The sequence below is a fragment of the Lemur catta genome, chromosome X, assembly GCF_020740605.2.
Source record: "Lemur catta isolate mLemCat1 chromosome X, mLemCat1.pri, whole genome shotgun sequence".
NCBI classification, from domain to species: Eukaryota; Metazoa; Chordata; class Mammalia; order Primates; family Lemuridae; genus Lemur; species Lemur catta.
In genome coordinates this window covers 48022754-48042059 of record NC_059155.1, presented here as the reverse complement: position 1 = coordinate 48042059, position 19306 = coordinate 48022754, and the positions used below count along the sequence as shown (strand labels likewise).

The following is a 19306-nucleotide window of genomic DNA, read 5'->3' as shown; positions in this document are numbered from 1 at the left end:
CTTTTATCATGCCTAGGCTGTCTTTCACTCTTTTATTAGTTTCCTGCACAAAGGAGTTGTGTCTGTTTATTTTATTTTATGAGATGGTTCAATTTGCAGGCATTTTAAAGCATCTTGTTATTTCCTCAAATGGGCAAGGGAATTGGGATTTAAATTGGGAATAATTCCACAAGAACTGTCTCTCATGACTTAGAACAGGAAAACCATAATGAAGTTTTCCAGAGAAAAATCACACAACATCTATTTTCCCCCATGTCTGGACATAGAAAACAAAAAATCTCTAATAAATAATATTTTATATAGCACTTATTGATGCTTAAAGAGAAGTACTTAGAAAAAAACTGGAGACAAATATAGCAAAATGTTAACATTTGTTAAGTTTGGGTGGTAGAGCCTGTAGTCCCAGCTACTCAGGAGGCTGAGGCAGGAGGATCACTTGAGCCTAGGAGTTCATATCCAGCCTGGGCAACATAGTAAGACCCAGTCTCTTAAAAAAAATAAATAAATAAATTTGGATGGTGGATACATTGGTGTTTGTTATATCATCTTCTGTATTTTTCTGTACATTTGGAATATTTAGTAATGAAACAAAGAAAAAAAAGGTACTTAGTAGTTTCACTATATACACAAACTCACACAAAGAAGCAACTTTTCCCCTCTTTTTCTTTTTGGGAAAACCAGACTCCTTGATTTTGCTAAATAACTCTTGGTCTCAATATGGAGCTGTTCACAAGAGTGCCTCCCAGATCATCCCTAGATCATCTTTTAGGTTGGGCCAGTTGAGTATGATTGATTACTTATGGGGCATTGACTATAGTTATTTTGGCTATCAGAAAGCCTGGATTAGGTGTTGAATTACATTTACTAACCTGTATTTCAAAACATCAATTGATTCTTGCTTTTTGTGGAGCACTAAAGCCCTTTTCAAGGCCTTGACAGCGATAGAAGGATAGTATGCAGGCGTTTCCACTGCTAATGCTAGAGGAAGAGAAGAAAAAAGGTGAACACCATAATCTCATCCATCACGGTTTTCATCCCAGGCTACAATTTGCTTTCTCTAATGAAAATGGCCTGAAACAGATGAACAAAAACAAACAAACAAACAAAACAATGAATTTTATAAATGATAAATCCACACATGCTTTTAGAAATAGCTTCTAATTTCTGGGTAGAGTAGCAGGGTAGGATTACCAGATTACATCCTTTCTTCAGCAAATATCAATAGAAAACTTACTGTTTCTATGACCCTGCACACAGTCATACAGGTGAAGCAATAATCTTATGAATGAGAGTCAAGGAAGGGCACACTAAGAAGGAAACAGAAAGCAGATCAGTAAAAGGGCTTTAATCAAAAGCAGATTTATACTACAGTGTATGATTTTTGTCTAACACTAAAAATATGCAATACTTGGCATAGGAGTGAGAATCAGAGATAACTAACTCTAAAACTTCCAGATACATTTAACAGGCCTCTAGAATCGGAGTTCCATTATACAAGGAGCAGTGGTCATCATAACATGTCCATAAAGAATACATCATCTGCTCCACGGCTCTAGGAATTCTGTCTTGGCAAGACCAAGGAAAGGCAAATGTGACTCTTGTGCACTTGGGGTTACCTAATAACTTTATTAACCTTTATGCATGCTCCTGAGGAGGATGAAAGATAAAAAGGGAAGATACTTAGGCCATTTTCTGCAACGTATCCCCAAAAAGGCTCTGAGCCCCAAACCCACTTAAAATTCAACCAGAAATTTGAGGGTAGCAGTTACGTTAAAAAATATTACCAGGCCAGGCGCGGTGGCTCACGCCTATAATCCTAGCACTTGGGAGGCCGAGGCGGGCGGATCGTTTGAGCTCAGGAGTTCGAGACCAGCCTGAGCAAGAGCGAGACCCCGTCTCTACTAAAAAAATAGAAAGAAATTATCTGGACAACTAAAAGTATACAGAAAAAATTAGCCGGGCATGGTGGCGCATGCCTATAGTCCCAGCTACTCGGGAGGCAGGAGGATCGCTTGAGCCCAGGCGTTTGAGGTTGCTGTGAGCTAGGCTGATGCCACGGCACTCTAGCCCAGGCAAGAGTGAGACTCTGTTTCAAAAAAACAAATATTACCAGTATTTCTCCGTACGTTTCAATAAATTGCTGAGATTGCATCACCTTTGATTGGTGAAGTGCTCAATTATCATTTCTCGCTAGCAGAGAAAAACTTTCTGAAGTTTGAGCTCCCCCTATAGTGTAGTTACATAATTAAATTCCACACATTGAATAGATTTGAGGACCTATTATGAGCAATGCACTTCACTAGGGTTTGTAAGTACAATAAATATAGGTAATTATTATTCATGACCCTAAGGAGATTGTGATCTTATAGAGTGAAAAAGATAAATGCACAAATGATCATAACATGAAATAGTCTTAGGGAGAATAAAAGTACTATGGGGAAACATTGTTTCCCACCTGGAGGTAAGAAAGAAAAATAAAGAGAAGAAAAAAAAGTAGTAGGATCTAAATGGCCACTGGCCTTACAAAAGCATAAACATAGCTCTTACATGCGATTGTTTCAAATGTTTTACTTTCTAAATGAGGCAGCTCCCACACCGATTCCAGGAAGCTGTCCAAGGATGGATCATTCATTTTGGCTTTAACTTCAAACTCGTACAGCAGAAGCAATGTCTCACATGGATCATTTGAGAAGTCCCCTAAGACAGAAGCAAAAATGCCACATTCTCTATGATTTCATTCCATTATTCTCTCAGGTTCTAATCCCTCTGACTGTAGAGGTTTTCTTTTGGGGAAAAATTAATTTTACTGACACTTTGAAGGTCATCCCAGCCTCTGTACACAGATTAAGTTCACCAATACTTTCAGCACCCTGTAATACGTTCACCAGCATTGCCTATATTTTCTGAAACTATTGCCATCATGCTCCTAACTAGCCTGAAAAAGTCCTGTTGCTATCATTAAGATTCTACTTCAAATCTGATGTTTACTTGCCTCTTGTGAACTTTCAACTTGCCCATGCTCCCTCTAATGGCTGAGTGCATTATGCAGCACTGTATCTTCTAGTTAAGAAGTGCTGCTTCACCATGGGAAGACTCTTATGTTAGGTGGCATGCACCATACTACATGAGACAGCTTTCATTCATCCTTGGTATATTGAACATTTAAAAATGTTTAGAAGTATAACACACATACAATAAACTGAAGGAAGTGCTCTAACCTTAAACAGTTTGATGAATTTTTACATATGTTTAAACTCATGTAATCACTATCTAGATCATGATAAAAAGCACACTTCCAACACTTCATAAGGTTCCCTTGTGCTCCCTTCTAGTCAATAACATCCCACCAGACGTAACAATTATTTTTACTTCTATCATTATCCATTGATATTGCTTACTCTTGAACTTCGTTGCTAGTAACAGAAATATTAAATAGAATTCTTTAGCAGAGTTTTCTTTGTTGGAAGATTTTAAACTATGAATTCAATTAATTTAATAGACATAGGACTATGTCTATTTCTTCTTAAGGGAGCTTCTATAGTTTGTGACTTTCAAGAAATTTGTACATTTCACCTAAGATTTTAAATTCATGGGCATAAAATTGTTCATAATATTCCCTTATTACCTTTTTTAATGTCTGTAGGATCTCTAGTGATATCTCCACTTTCATTCCTGATATTGTTAATTTGTGTCTTGATCTGCCTGGCTAGAGGCTTACCAATTGCATTAATCTTCTCAAAAGAGAAAAACACAGCTTTTGGTTTCATTGATTTTATCTATTGTTTTCTGTTTTAAATTTTATTGATCCGTGCTCTTATCTTTATTATTTCTTTTCTTTGGCTTCATTGGGTTTAATTTGCTAATTTTTTTCTAGTTTCTTGAGATGGAGGCTTAGATTATTTGAGATTTTTTTTCTTTTTCTAATAGAAGAATTTAATGCCATACATTTTTGTCTAAAGAGTGCTTTAGCTGTATCTTCCAAATTTTATATATTGTGGTTTCATCTTCCTTCAATTCAAAATATTCCTAATTTCCCTTGACACTTCTTCTTTGGCCCATTGGATAATTTAAAAGTATGTTGTTTAATTTCCAAATATTAGGAGATTTTACAGATAACTTTGTATTATAGATTTATAATTTAATTCCACTATGGTCAGATCAAATACTTTGATATTTCAATATTTTTATAATTTCTTTTAATTTTTTTGATGTTTGGTCTATGGTTCAGAATATGCATATGTTCCATGTGCATTTTTAAAAAATGTGTATTTTGTTGTTTTGGGGTAGAGTGTTCTATAAATGTGAATTAGGATCAAGTTGGTTGATAGTGTTGTCATGTTTTCTATCTCCTTATTGAGTATCTGTTGATTTATTCTATTGACTACTGAAAGGAGTATTGAAGCTTCCAACTTTGTCTATTCCTCATTTCAGTTCTATAAGTTTTTGCTTCATGTACTTTGAAGCATTGTAAAACAATTCCATTTACAATAGCTTCAAAAAGAATAAAGACATCAGTTTTATTGACAGGATGATGTGATCTTATGAATAAAATTCCTAGGGAATGCAGTCAAATGCCATTAGAACTAATAAACAAGTTCATCAAGATCAATATACAGGCCGGGCGCGGTGGCTCACACCTGTAATCCTAGCCCTCTGGGAGGCTGAGGCGGGTGGATCGCTCGAGGTCAGGAGTTCGAGACCAGCCTGAGAGAGACCCTGTCTCTACTAAAAATAGAAATAAATTATCTGGACAACTAAAAATATATACAGAAAAAATTAGCCGGGCATGGTGGCGCATGCCTGTAGTCCCAGCTACTTGGAAGGCTGAGGCAGTAGGATCGCTTAAGCCCGGGAGTTTGAGGTTGCTGTGAGCTAGGCTGACGCCACAGCACTCACTCTAGCCCAGGCAACAAAGTGAGACTCTGTCTAAAAAAACAAACAAACAAACAAAAAAAGATCAATATACAAAAATCAACTCTATTTTTATACAGCAGCAATGAACAAGCTGAAAAGACCATGTATAATGGCAACAAAAAGAATAAAATACTTAAAAATACATTAAACAAAAGAACTGCACAACTTGTACACTAAAAACTATAAAACATTGTTGAAGGAAAGAAGATGTAATAAAATGGAAGAATATCCCACGTTCATGGTTCAGAAGATCAAACTTTGTTAGGATGGCAATACTCCAAAACGGTTTATAGATTCAACACAATAATTATCAGAATCCCAGCTGAGTTTATGTTTTCCAAAAACTGACAGGCTGATCATAAAATTAATATGGAAATTCAAGGGATCCAGAATAGCCAAACCAATCTTGTAAAAGAACAAAGTTGGAAAACTAACACTTCCTGATTTCAAAGCTTACTACAGAGCAATGGTAATCAAGACAGCATGATACCAGCATAAGGACAGACATATCATGGGACAGAATTGATGATGCAGAAATAAAACCATGTTTCTATGGTCAACTAATTTTTCACAAGGGGACAAAGGCCATCCAGTGGGAAAAGAACAGTTTTTTAAACAAATAGTTCTAGGACAACTGGATAACCACATGATAAAGAATGAAGTCAGACCCTTGCCTCATACCATATATAAAAATTAACTCAAAATGAATCAAACATTTAAATGTAAGAGCTAAAACTATAAAACTCACAGAAGAAAACATAGGGGTAAACCTTCCTGACTTTGTATTTGGCAATGGATTCTTAGATGTGACACCAAAAACACAAGCAACAAAACAAAAATAGATAAATTCGACCTCATCAAAGTTAACAAATTTTGTATTTCAAGGGACACTATCAAGAAAGGGAAAAGAAAATGCACAGAATGGGAGAAAACCAAGTTATATATCTGATCAGGGACATGTATCTAGAACATAAAAAGGACTCTTACTACTCAATAATAAGGAGGCAGCTCAATTAAAAATTGGGCAAAGGGTCCAAATGGATATTTCTCCAAAGAAGATATACAATGGCCAATAACCATCTGAAAAGATGCTCAACATTACTGGTCATCAAAAGTACTCATCGGGAAATCAAAACCATAATGGGATACAAACATACACTGACTAGGATGGCTAGAATCAAAAAGTCAGAGAATACAAGTGCTGGCAAGGAGGTGGAGCAATCAGAAGCCTCATATACTACTGGTGGGAAGGTAAAATGGTGCAGCTGCTTTGAAAAACACTCTGTCAGTTCCTCAAATGATTAAATGCAGAGTTACCACATGACCTAGCAATTCCACTCCTAGGTATACACTAAGCAAAAGTGAAAATATATCCACACAAAAATGTGTGCATATCATTTACAGCAGCATTATTCATAGTAGCCAAAATATGGAAAGAATCCATATGTCCATCAATTGATGAAAGGATAAATAAAATGTGGTATACCCACACAATGGGATATTATTTGACCATAAAACGTAAAGAAGGGGCCAGGCAAGTGGCTGAAGCCTGTAATCCCAGCATTTGGGGAGACCAAGGTGGGAAGATTGCTTGAGGCCAGGAGTTTGAGACCAGCCTGGGCACCATAGCGAGACTTTATCTCTATAAAAAAAAAAAATAGCTGGGCTCAGTAGTGTGCTTCTGTAGGCCTGGCTACTTGGGAGGTTGAGGTGGGAGGATTGCTTGAGCCCAAGAGTTTACAGCACCCTGTGATGATGTCACTGAATTCTGGGCAGGAGAGTGAGACCCTGTCTCAAAAAAAAATTTTCTTTTAAAGTAATGAAGTACTGATACATGCCAAACATGGATGACAAAATTTTAAAATATACTAAGTGATATAAGCCAGTCACAAAAGTCCACATACTATATGATCATATATGAAATTTATATGAAATGTCCAGAATATGCAAATCTATAGAGACAGAAAGTAGACTAATGGTTGCTTATGGCTCGTGGGGAAATGCAAGGGTAGGTAAAGGGTGGTTTCTTTTTGAGGTAATGAAATGTCCCAAAATTGATTGCTGATGGTGGTTACACATATCTGTGAATATACTAAAACCTATTGAATTATATACATTTAATGGGTGAATTGCATAGCATGTGAGTTATACCTCAATAAACGTGTTTTTAAAGTTGAATTTATACTGTGTATTCTTTTGCAACTGACTTTTTTTGCTCATGATAATGTCTGATATTTATTAATATCTATATTTTTGTATGCTGTCAGAAGTTTATTCCTTTTATTGCTTTGTAGTAGTCCATTGTATGAACATACCATAATTGAATCCATTTGGCTGTTGAAAAAGCAATGTAATTGTTTCAAATTTTTAGCTTTTATGAATGGAGCTGTCTTGAACATTCCTGTACATATTTTGGTGAACAGATGCACTCATTCCACCTGAGTATATATGTAAAAGTGAGATTGCAGGGTCATCGCTAGGATAGGAGCATGTTTGGTTTTAGCAGATACTGCCAAACAGTTTTCCAAAGTGGTTGTACCAATTACATTTTCACCAGCAATGTATCAGAGCTCCAGTTGCTTCCCATCCTCATTAATACTTGGTATGTTTTTAGTCATTTCAGTGAGTGTGCAGTGGTTTCTCATTGTGATCTTAATTTGCATTTCCCTAATGAGTAATGACATTGAGTGTCTTTTCCTTTGCTTATTGGCAATTTATATGTCCTTTATGAAGTTCCCATTCAATTCTTTTGACCAGTTTTTATTGTTTGTCTTTTCTTGTTGTGTTGTAAGAGTTCTTTATATATTCTAGAACTTGTCAAGTTTATGTATTGACATATCTTCCTCCTGTCTGTGGCTTGTCTTTTCCTTTTCTTTTCACAAACTGAAGTTTTCACTTGTAAAGAAGTCCACTTCACCAATATTTTCTTTTATACTTGGTAATTTTTATTGTCTCCCTGAGGTCATAAAGATATTCTCCTATGATTATTTTTAGAAACCTTATTGTTTTACACTATAATTCATCTAAAAATCAATGTTTGTGTATGGTGTGAGGGAAGGGTCAAAGTTTATGTTTTCCATATGGATATTTAATTTTTCCAGCACTATTCAATATAAAAAAATCGTTTCCTCATTAAATAGCACTGGGCACCTTTGTTGCAAATCAAATGACCATGTGTGTGTCTATTTCTGTACTCTGTATTCTGTAGTTTAAGTCATCAAATTTTACTCATCTTTTCCAAGATTATTCTTTGCATCTCTATAAAAATGTTAATATCCTGTCAATTTCCACAAGTAAGCTGGGATTTTGACAGGGATTGCCTTGAATTTATAGGTCAATTTGGGAGGACTGACATCATAACAGTATTGAGTTGTCCAGTCCATGAACATAGCATATATTTTCATTTATTTAGGCCTTTTAAAATTTCTCTCAGTAATGTTTCAATGTTTTGTAGTTTTCAGTGTAGAGATCTACATCTTTCATTATAAACTGATTAGTAAGCATTAGATAGATTTTGATGCTATCAAAAATGGTATTTTAAAAGTTCATTTTCCAATCATTTCTTGCTAGTATTTAGAAATACAATTAATTTTTGTATACAAGCCTGTATCCAACAACCATACCAAACTCACTTATTTTTAAAACTTTACTGAAAATAAAATACAAATATAGAAAACCATATGATACATGTACATTTGTTTGCATATACATATATATATACACACACATACATACAGTTCTGTTATAATGTTTGTTTTGAAAATGTAAATTTGTTCCAACATAATTGATATATTAAGGAACAATTCAAGCATAATGTAAATTAGGTGCTTACTTATATGCAATTTAGTCTACGTTAAATGGTAAGTAATGCAGAAAACTGTACCTAGCTGAACCAAGCTGTGTAGAAATACACAAAACACACACACGTGCACAACTCAAACTTCTATCAGCTACCTCAGTTCACCACATATGTTATGAGTCATACCCATCCACATCTGTTGTTATAACTATCAGATTTCAAATAACCCTCCTTCCACAACTTCACAATAACACACAAGCTGCAATCCTTCTGACATTCACTTCCACATGCAAATTTCAGGTCTTTTTCAAGGTAAAATGCCATATTTATTGTAGTAGTTATGTATTTTTATCATTTTATTAGGTTCCTATCCTTTTTTAATGTGTCAAATTTTTGAGTGCTTTTCCCTTAACCCCATTTTCCCTATAAGCTCTGTGGGGTTTTTTGTTTTTTTCTTTTTTTGAGACAAGGTCTCACTCTGTTGCCCAGGCTAGAGTGCAGTGGCATCATCATAGCTCATTGGAATCTCCAACTCCTGGACTTAAGTGACCCCCCCGCCTCAGCCTCTCAAGTAGCTGGGACTACAGGTGCTTGCCACCATGCATGGCTAATATTTGTATTTTTTTGTAGAGACAGGGTCTTGCTATATTGTTCAGGCTGGTCTTGAACTCCTGCCTTGGCCTCCCAAAGTACTACAATTATAGGCATGAGCCACTGCACCCAACCATTCCTATGGTTTTTATTGCACAATTTTGCACAGTGCAATAATTTTTAGGAGCACATATGCCATGTTATAGCAGAACTCACTAAACATGTGAAGTATTTTCATAATTGCTAATCCACATCCACATGAAAAACAAAGTTACCAAGTGGAGTACAGTATTGTGCATAGTTCTTTTTGTCTTTAGCATTGTGTCCAGTCAAAAGAGTGTCTTTCAGTTACTTAAGTCAGCTTCTTTCTTCCCCACCCACTTCAGTATAGTTATGTAGTTCATTTGTAATACAGTTAGATCCATTTGTCACGGTCTGAATTCCATCTGGGATTCCCTCCATATCCTGATTGATCTATTTTTAAATTGCATCCAGTAAAACCTACTCTTTGCGGTGTATAGTTCAATGGGTTTTGACAAATACATAGAGTTCCATGTCTACTATCAGAGATCCTTACAGAGCAGTCCATTATCCTAAAAATTCTCTCGTGTTGCCACTTTATAGTGAACTCTTCCTCCTATGTCCAACCTCTGGCAATCACTGATCTGTTTTCTGTTCCTATGATTTTACCTTTTCCAGGATACCATATAAATGGAATCATAGCCTTTTGGGTCTGTTTTTTTTTTCACTTGGCATATGCATTGAACATTCAGTTAATGCTGAGTAATTTTGTATAGATGTAGAGTTTGTTTATCTATTTCAGGTTATCTTTTTTGTTGTTGAGATTACATGATCAGCTTCTGGAAAGGGCAGATTGATTGGTGGGGTCTCTGTGATGCTTTCAAAGTCATGGTAAAGAAATTGCTCCACTATTCTGAGTCCTTTAGATAAGCAAAACTCCCTTCCAATGTATAGACAGGGCAGGGATTAGTCCCACTTTTGAGATGAGAAAATTAAGGCTGAGATATTAAATAACTTGCCCACAGAAACAGAAAAGTAATGGAGAGCTAGGACTCTAATCCCAGATGTCCTGATTCACAATCCACTAACGGAAAGCATGTAGAGTATAAGAATGACTATGACTTGAAGGTTGGAAAATAGAACCTAGGGACACTAATTTTTGGAGTAGTTGGTCTGAAGAAGAGAGAGCCTAGTAAATACTTCGGAAACTGTCTGAATCATATAAAGGGTTTGCAACTGAGGTTTAAAGAATAGATGGTCTTTAGGAGGCAACATGGAGAGAGTGATCAATTAGACCTAAGAGGTGAAATAGGTTACTAGGAAGTCTGGAATTATTCCAGTATGATGTTGAATAGAAATGGTGATAGTGTACACCCTTTTCTCATTCCCTGACATAAGTGGAAAAGTGTTCATATTTTACCATTAAATAAGGAGTAGTTTGGTTTTAGGTAATGTTTATGAGCTTGGGAATTTACCTTCTATTCTTAGTTTGTTGAGTGTTCTCATCATGAATGGGTGTTGAATTTTTTAAAACGCTTTTTCTGCTTCTATTATTGTGTTCTCCTGCCATTTATTTTGTTAATGTGCACTGATTTTTTTTTTTTTTGAGACAGAGCCTCGCTCTGTTGCCTGGACTAGAATGCCGTGGCATCAACCTAGCTCACAGCAACCTCAAACTCCTGGGCTTAAGCAATCCTTCTGCCTCAGCCTCCCGAGTAACTGGGACTACAGGCACGTGCCACCATGCCCGGCTAATTTTTTCTATATATTTCTAGTTGTCCAGATAATTTCTTTCTATTTTTTAGTAGAGACAAGGTCTCGCTCTTGCTCAGGCTGGTCTCAAACTCTTGACCTCGACCGATCCTCCCACCTCAGCCTCCCAGAGTGCTAGGATTACAGGCGTGAGCCATTGTGCCTGCCCTGCACTGATTTTTGAATGTTGAATTTCTAGGATAAATACTAACTGGTCATGATATAGTATCCTTCTTATATACTGGTGGATTCAACTTTCTAAAATGTGTTTAGGATTTTTGGATCTATCATTTAAGATATTGACCTGTGTTTTTCTTTTCCTGAAATGCCCTTTTCAGTTTTGGGCATCAAAGTCATGCTGGCCTCATAAAAAAATCTATGTGTTATCTCTTTTTCTATTTTCTATAAGAGACATTTGTATAGGATTGCTATTGTTTCTTCCTTATATTTGGGAAAATGTACTAGTAAAGATGTTTCCTTTGTGAGAAGGTATTTTAAGATTTCATTTCTTTAATAAGTATAGGACTATTCAAAATAGTCTAAATAGGACTATTCAGATTCTTTCTTTGGGGGCCAATTTTGGCAGGTATACTTTTCAAGGAATTTTTCCATTTTGTCTAAATTGTCAAATTTATTGGCATAAAGTTGTTCATAATATCCTTTTATTGTGTTTTCAATGTCTGAAGGATTTGTAGCTTGTAGTGATGCACACTTTTGAATTACTGATATTAGTAATTTGTGTTCTTTCTTTTCTTTCCTGATCCATCTTACTAGGCAGTTAGCTATTGTATTATTAATCTTTCCAAAGAAACTACTTTTGGCTTTGTTGATTTTCTGTATCATATGCCTATTTTTTTATTTCATTGTTTTCTGCTCTCATCTTTGTTATGTTCTTGCTTCTACTATCTTTGGATTTAATTAGCTGTTCTTTTCCAAGACTCAAGTTGGAAGCTTAGATCACTGATTTTCAAACCTTCATCTTTTCTAATATATGCATTTAAAACTATGTATTTTCCTTTATTTTAGTTGTATACAACAAGTTTTGATGTCATTATCATTTTTGTTAAGTTCAATATATTCTATAATTTTCATTTTGATTACTTCTTTGGCTGATGGGTTATTTGGAAGTGTTTCTTTTAGATTTTCAACAGGATGGGTTTTCTAATCATCTTTTTGTTGCTTTCTCATTTAATTCTACTTTGTTCAGATAACATACTTTGTATGATTTCAGTCCTTTGAAATTTGTTGAGACTTGCTTTTTTGCTCAGCATATGATCTATTTTGGCAAATGTTACAAATGCATTTTAAAAGAATGTACATTGTATAATTGATAGGTGTATTATTCCATATATGTATCAGTTAGGGGTGGACTGAAGTTTATAGTTTGGGAAGCATAGTGGAAACAAATAATGAATGCTTGTAGGTGAGCTATGGTATGTACCTTACTCTGATCAGGAGACATTGTGCCAAAATAATTGTACGGGAAAATTTCTAGATTCACATCTGTCTTTTTATAAAAGCAAATCACAGTGGAATATATGTTAGAAACAGGGAGACATGCATGACATTCCTAATTAGGTCAGGCACTTGGGAGAAGAAATAGTGTATATCACCATAAATATCTGGGAACAATAACAAACCTGTCTCCTGAACCTGGGACCTCTATTATATTTCTTTAGTGACTCTACAGCCCTGTATCAAAGTCCCTACTCAATGCCACTGGAGCTTTGCTTTGCATTATTAGGATAAGCTTATGCTGCCTGTGAGGCATAATTGAAATGGAATGCAGCCAAAAGCGAAGACTTTTAGGATCCACTTTTATCAGAGATACTAGGGTATCTCCAGCTAATTCTTTAATTTCTTTCCAGGAAATAATCCTAAACTCAGGTTCTCATATTTGTGTGGCATGAGTCCTGGCCCAAAATGTACACTAGAAAATCTACTGAAGTTTTACTATTTTGTTTAATGTGCCTTAGGATTGGGTCCGGTTCCTTTTTCTCTTGGCTGATCTCAAAACTATCATCTCTGAGAATTCCTTATCCACGGAGAACTAATCTCTGGGACAAAAGTAACCTCTGACTGATTGTTAGTTATTAAGCCAGTGAAAAAAACAAGCAAAGACTGTCCGCTGAAAGAATAAGAGCATTTAATCCTAGTTTTGGTGTGTGCAACTGAATAGACAAAAATATTTCTAATTTCAACATGAGCCTTGTTAAACTGTAGATTTTATCTACTGCATTTGGATAAATTAGAATGACCTTTCCAGTTCCGGGCTGAGGAGACCATAATACAGAAATATATAATATATAAAAACATAGACAATTGTCTGCCCTGCCAGCTGAACTGAATTTCTGCTGGGAGAGAACTCATGCTGGGTTTTGTTCTAAAGCTCTCAGGAGGTTTGCCTTGCTTGCCATAAAGACTAAGACTTTCAATGATGACACTTGATTAATACTTTATACCAAAGTCAAAATTATACCACTGGAGATAAGTGAAATTCTTCCTTGCAATGACCTATAAAAATAGCTAAAGACTTTTCTCTGGTCTCATGTTTTCGCAATAAAAATTTAACTTATATTACAAAATAGATACCTTTAAGAAATCAAATTGCTAAGATTACTTCTAGCCCTAACATTTGATGATTCTCTATGTAGAGAGTCTGGCTCCAAGGATGCTCATAGCAACATCCAAAAGTGATAATCTTCAGTGGAGACCCAGAAGAGGAAGTCTCTTTTCACAGCCGAAAGATAGATTCAGAAGCTGTGATCTCCCTCAAAGTTAAAGAGGTTTGGAGTGTCTTATCACTGTAAGCAAAATTATCTTTGGTATAATCCCAACCTCCCTTTAAATCTCCTTTTTCTTTTCATTGAAACCTGACCTGCCCTTCTCTACTTGATATTCCTACTTCAATCTCCATTAGGTATTTTTCTAAATGTTCCTCCAAAGTGTAAGCTGATAATGACTTACATTGTGGGCTCTCCCAAGGATCTTCGCATAGAGGGCTCTCAAAGATCAAAATGCTAGAATACTCAAATGAATGACTCTCTAATGATAGAATTTCTGGTGTTATAGTAGCATTTCACTTAATAAATATTTATTGAGTCCTACTATGGTCCAAGCAGAGATTTAGGAGGTAGGAATAAAGAGTGAATAAGATAGACAACTTTTTACCTGCATGGAACTTAGATTCTAGTTGGGGAGACAAACAATAAACAATATATATTTAATAATATAATGTCAAGTAGTGATGTGTGCTGTAAAAAAATATGGGCTAAGAGGGTATATAGTGATGAAAATTGATATTTTAGAAAGGGTGTGGTCTCAGGGGAGAGTGACATTTTAGCAAGTGGGAGAGCAAGCCATATGAATATCAAGGACAAGAGTGTTCTATGCAAAGGGAATGGCAAATACAAAGGCCCAGAGGCAGGAAAGTACAAGGTGTTATTGAGATATTGTAGGGCTAGAGTACATTGAGCTATGAGATAGAGTGGTAGGAAAGGTAACCAAGGGCCAGATCATCTATGGCCTTGTAGATCCTGGTAAGGCCTTTGGATTTTATTAAATCCAAGTAAATATGAAGTGCAAGGAGACTGACTTGAACTGACTTATATGTTATAATACTCTGGCCGCTGTGTGGCTATTGGATTTATAGGGGGTCAAGAGTGGAAGCAGAGAAGACAGTTGTAAGGCTACTGCACTGGTACAAGTCAGAGATGAGGTCACTTGAACTAGGATGATACTAGTAGCTTAATTTATTGTTGGGAAGGGGCACACTACAAACCACATGCTTTCAGCCTACTATGGGTTGAATGTGCTCCCTCCCAAAATCTAGGTGTTGAAACTTAATGGCCAATGTGATGGTATTAAGAAGTGGGGCCTTTAATAGGTGGTTAGGCCCAGAGGGCTCCTACTGTGTGCACGGGATTTAGGCCCTTATAAAAGAGGCTTAACACAGCATTAGCTTCTCTTGCCCCTCCACCTTCTACCCTCTGAGGAAACAGCATTCTCCCTTCTGGAGGATGCAGCAACAAGGCACCATCTTGGAAGCAGAGAGCAGCCTTCACCAAACAACTGAACCTGCTGGCACCTTGATTGTGGACTTCCCAGCCTCCAGAACTGTGAGAAAATAAATTTCTGTTCTGTATAAATTACCCAGTCTGTGTGTGGTATTTTATTATAGTAGCACAAACAAAGACACAGCCTCACCTCCCACTATGTAACACCTGAATAAGAGACAATCCCAAAACTAACAATGTTTTCTTATACTCCTTGATTTTTTTTTGTTCATTTGGTTCTTACCATTAAAATCCTATTTAATCTTGAAGAGTAAGTTCAAATATTAGCTTTTTGGTTTGGGGTTTGTTGTTGTTGTTGTTTTGGTAGAGACAGGTTCTGGTTATGCTGCCCAGGCTGGTCTCTAATTCCTGGCCTCAAGTGATGCTTCTGCCTCAGCCTCCGAAAGTGCTGGGATTACAGGTGTGAACCACCACACCTGCCCCAATTATCAACTTTTGGAAAAGATCATTTCTTCTCTGTGGTCCTACATATTCTGTATCCCTATTAGTTATTTCATTTTGACTTGCATATGTGTAATTGATTGTGTTTCTGATCTACTTTATTTACTGTAAATTTCTTAAGGACAGAGACAGTCATACATTTCCTTGTTTCCACAATTCCTAGTAGCCCTTAGGAATTTAATAAAGACTTTGCAGAATAAATGTGGTGAGCTGCTTTCCTTAGGTCACAAATATAATGGCATGTCAGGGGTAATCCTTTTGTAAAAGCCAATTCCTATAGCACTAAAATTTTAGTTACTGTTTTTACAGTTTAATTAACTCTGATTTGGAGCAGATTTTTCAAAAGGATGGCATTTTCCAATTTTCCCTCAGGAGATTATGATTCACCAGCTTTGTACTTTCCCTCAATTTATGTATTTACAGTTGGTAGTTTAATGATTTATTTACATTACTCACATACTGGGCTCATAATTTAGGCATTATTTCATTGGAAATACACAATCTTAAGAAATATGAACTTTTAACAAGTCAGAATAATTTTTCTAAATGTATTTTTTGTTTTAATTATTAAAAGGACATGTTAATTGAAAAATTCAAACACAGAAATAAAATTAAAAGTCCCCTAAACTCACTAATTCCTGTTCCAAGGGGTAGTAAATGTCAGGATTGCTGTGTATCCTTCAAGACTTTATATTTGATATATAAATATATATAATTTATATACGTATGTATTATTTTGTTTATTCATACATTAACCAAATGTCTATTATGTGCTAGGCATTGGATATACAAAGGCAAGCAAAAGCAGACATAGTATCTGTCCTCATGGAGCTTACAGTCTAGTATATATGTGTGTGTATATATACATGTATATTTTAAAAATAGAATCAGAAAAAGCCAGCAAAAGTATAACATTCAAGGTGAGGGGCACACTCTGAAGCATAAATTCTTTATCTACAATAACAAGAACAGAGTTTAAAGGCTGGTAAAGGGAATTGGTCTGGACTTGGTTTGGTTTTGAGAAGGAGAAAAGAAAGGGCTGAAAGAGTGAGCAACTGGTCAGTGAGGCAGTGGAGAGGAAAGATTGTTATGAGAGGCCCATAGCTGCCTACATTCACTGGTTGGGAAAATGTAGAGACTACAAGAACCCATATACACAGCAACCCTAGATCTTAAGTTTTTGCTAGCCTGGATTATGGCCCTGATCTCCTCTCCACATGTGTCTCCTACAAACAGATGGTCTAAAGAAAACTTATTGTAATTAAAGATATCAAGCAAAGTAAAACAAAACACTCCAGCACAACTTATATACAAAGACACTACATTAAAATGAGATGAAAGGAGCAGAGAAATAAGTGACAGATGCAAAATTCTCACCAAAGAAATGTTGCCATAAAACAGATGAAAACTGTGACTAAACATGTCAGCCATGAATTTCATAATATTCATTAAGTAATTATCCCTTTAAAATAAGACTATAAGGCAGGAATGCAAGAGCTCAGGGAAAAGATGGTGGACAACAAAAGGAAATGAAATAGGAGCTATTTCAGAGATAAAGAAGGAAACAGAAAAATAAAACCATCACACAAATAAAGGCAAAACTGGAAGCAGCAAAAGGAAGAACAGACATCACTGAATAAATAGTAAGAAACAGAAAACAAGAAGAGGTAAGAAAACAAAATGAAATGGAAATTGAAATTGGTTGCAACAAAGATATGGAAACAACCCAAGTGCCCATCAATACATGAGTGCATTAATAAAATGTGGTATATGAATATCATGGAGTCCTACTCAGCCACAAAAATCAATGGTGACTTAGAACCTCTTGTATTATCCTGGATAGAGCTGGAACACATTCTACTAAGTCAAATATCCCAAGAATGGAAAAATAAGCACCACATGTACTCACCATCATATTGGTATTAACTGATCAACACTTAAGTGTACATATAGTAATAATATTCATCAGGTGTCAGGCAGATGGGGAGGAGGAGGGAATAGGTATATACACACCTAATGGGAGCAGTGTGCACCATCTGCAGGATGGACACGCTTGAAGCTCTGACTTGGGTGGGGCAAGGCCAATATACATAACCTAAACATTTGTACCCCCGTAATATGCTGAAATTTAAAAAAACATTAAAAAAAAGAAATTGGTTGCAACATCTTCCTGGTTTCCTCATCAACTAATGAGTTAAATAAAATCCTTGACACACGTTCATTTTATATTCCTAAGAGAGTCATGGTTATATCTTAAAATTATTGGCTGAGATGTCCACTGGATACACTTGACAAAACCAAGTATATTGTGTTCCTGGAGAAATGTAACTCATAGACTGTTTAAACTCATCTTCTCTTGGCTTCCATAGTGAATCCTAAGTGGCAACAGAACTTTGCTGAATCTGTTTCTTTCTTTTCTATTTATTTTATATTTTGTTTTAGTTTCCGATTTGTGTATAGCCAATAAGATATTCCCCCTTGGTAGAAGCAATGACTGGCAATGTGGTTATATGGTCTGACCATTTGGTGATCTCTGTAAGTGGATTAATAGATTACCCAGTCTCTGATGGGTGAGAAACAACAGAGAATTTAATTTGTCTCTTTTTTTGTTCTATTTGTCCATTTTGAGCTCAAATTAATCAGTAATTTCATGCCCACATGGAAGGAGAACAGCATTTTGATATCTGGACTGGTGAGTTTCTGCATTTACTCTTGACTTACAGCTGAAATTATAGCTCTGAATCCAAAAGATCTCTCTATATCTGTGTCTACATGTCTATAATTGAAAAGGCCTTAACTTCACATTGGGTGAGTGTGAAATGTTTTCCTATCTCTGCAAGGTATTAAAAATTAGATGATAAAGTCTCCTAAATTAAAGGAGCTCTGTTCTGATTGGTTTATAAACACAAAGACTTATATGTATATATTTTTAAAATTCCAAGAAAAAGAAGTGGAACTATTAATACTAAAATGTGCTAAACTAAAAATATTCTTACATAAAATTCTGCTAAATCAGAAAAATTTTAAGAATCTCAAATTAAAGTAATTCTTTGGAGAATGAGATTAGTTTAATAATTTTTTAAAAGAGCTATGTCTTCTTTGGTGATTTATTTGTGTAAAGTATAAATCAAGCACAAATTTTATTTAACTTGGGTCTGTTTTTCCTAAATATATAAAGGTTTACTCACGAAATAAGATAATACTATTTTTTTTTTGAGACAGAGTCTTGCTCTGTTGCCTGGGCTAGAGTGCCGTGGCATCAAGCTCACAGCAACCTCAAACTCCTGGGCTTAAGCAATCCTTCTGCCTCAGCCTCCTGAGTAGCTGGGACTACAGGCATGCACTACCATGCCCGGCAAATTTTTCTATATATATATATTTTTTAGCTGTCCATATAATTTCTTTCTATTTTTAGTAGAGAGGGGGGTCTCGCTTTTGCTTAGGCTGGTCTCGAACTCCTGACCTTGAGCGATCCTCCTGCCTTGGCCTCCCAGAGTGCTAGGATTACAGGTGTGAGCCACCGCGCCTGGCCTAAAATAATACTATTTATACATAATATTTAAGATTATGAGAAATGTAAATTTGTATTCAACTAAAATTGAATCATTATTCTGACAAACTTTTATTTCAGCAGTAAATATATTCTGTAGTATGTTAGATTTAAGCTAATTTCCAAGATATTTAGCAACTTAAAACATTGGATTGATATCAA

At 35.7% G+C, this 19306-nt stretch overlaps 1 protein-coding gene across 2 annotated transcripts in view; it reads right to left on the bottom strand.

Annotated features, from left to right (window-relative positions):
* Window positions 1–19306, bottom strand: part of TEX11 (testis expressed 11) — a 278253-nt gene that overhangs the window by 10866 nt on the left and 248081 nt on the right. For both annotated transcript variants that reach the window (XM_045538676.1, XM_045538677.1), the window contains 2 exons: window positions 2548–2697; window positions 870–978 (listed from right to left, as the gene is read on the bottom strand). In XM_045538676.1, coding sequence (XP_045394632.1) covers window positions 870–978; window positions 2548–2697 — 259 coding nt within the window. The remainder of the gene's footprint in view (window positions 1–869; window positions 979–2547; window positions 2698–19306) is intronic.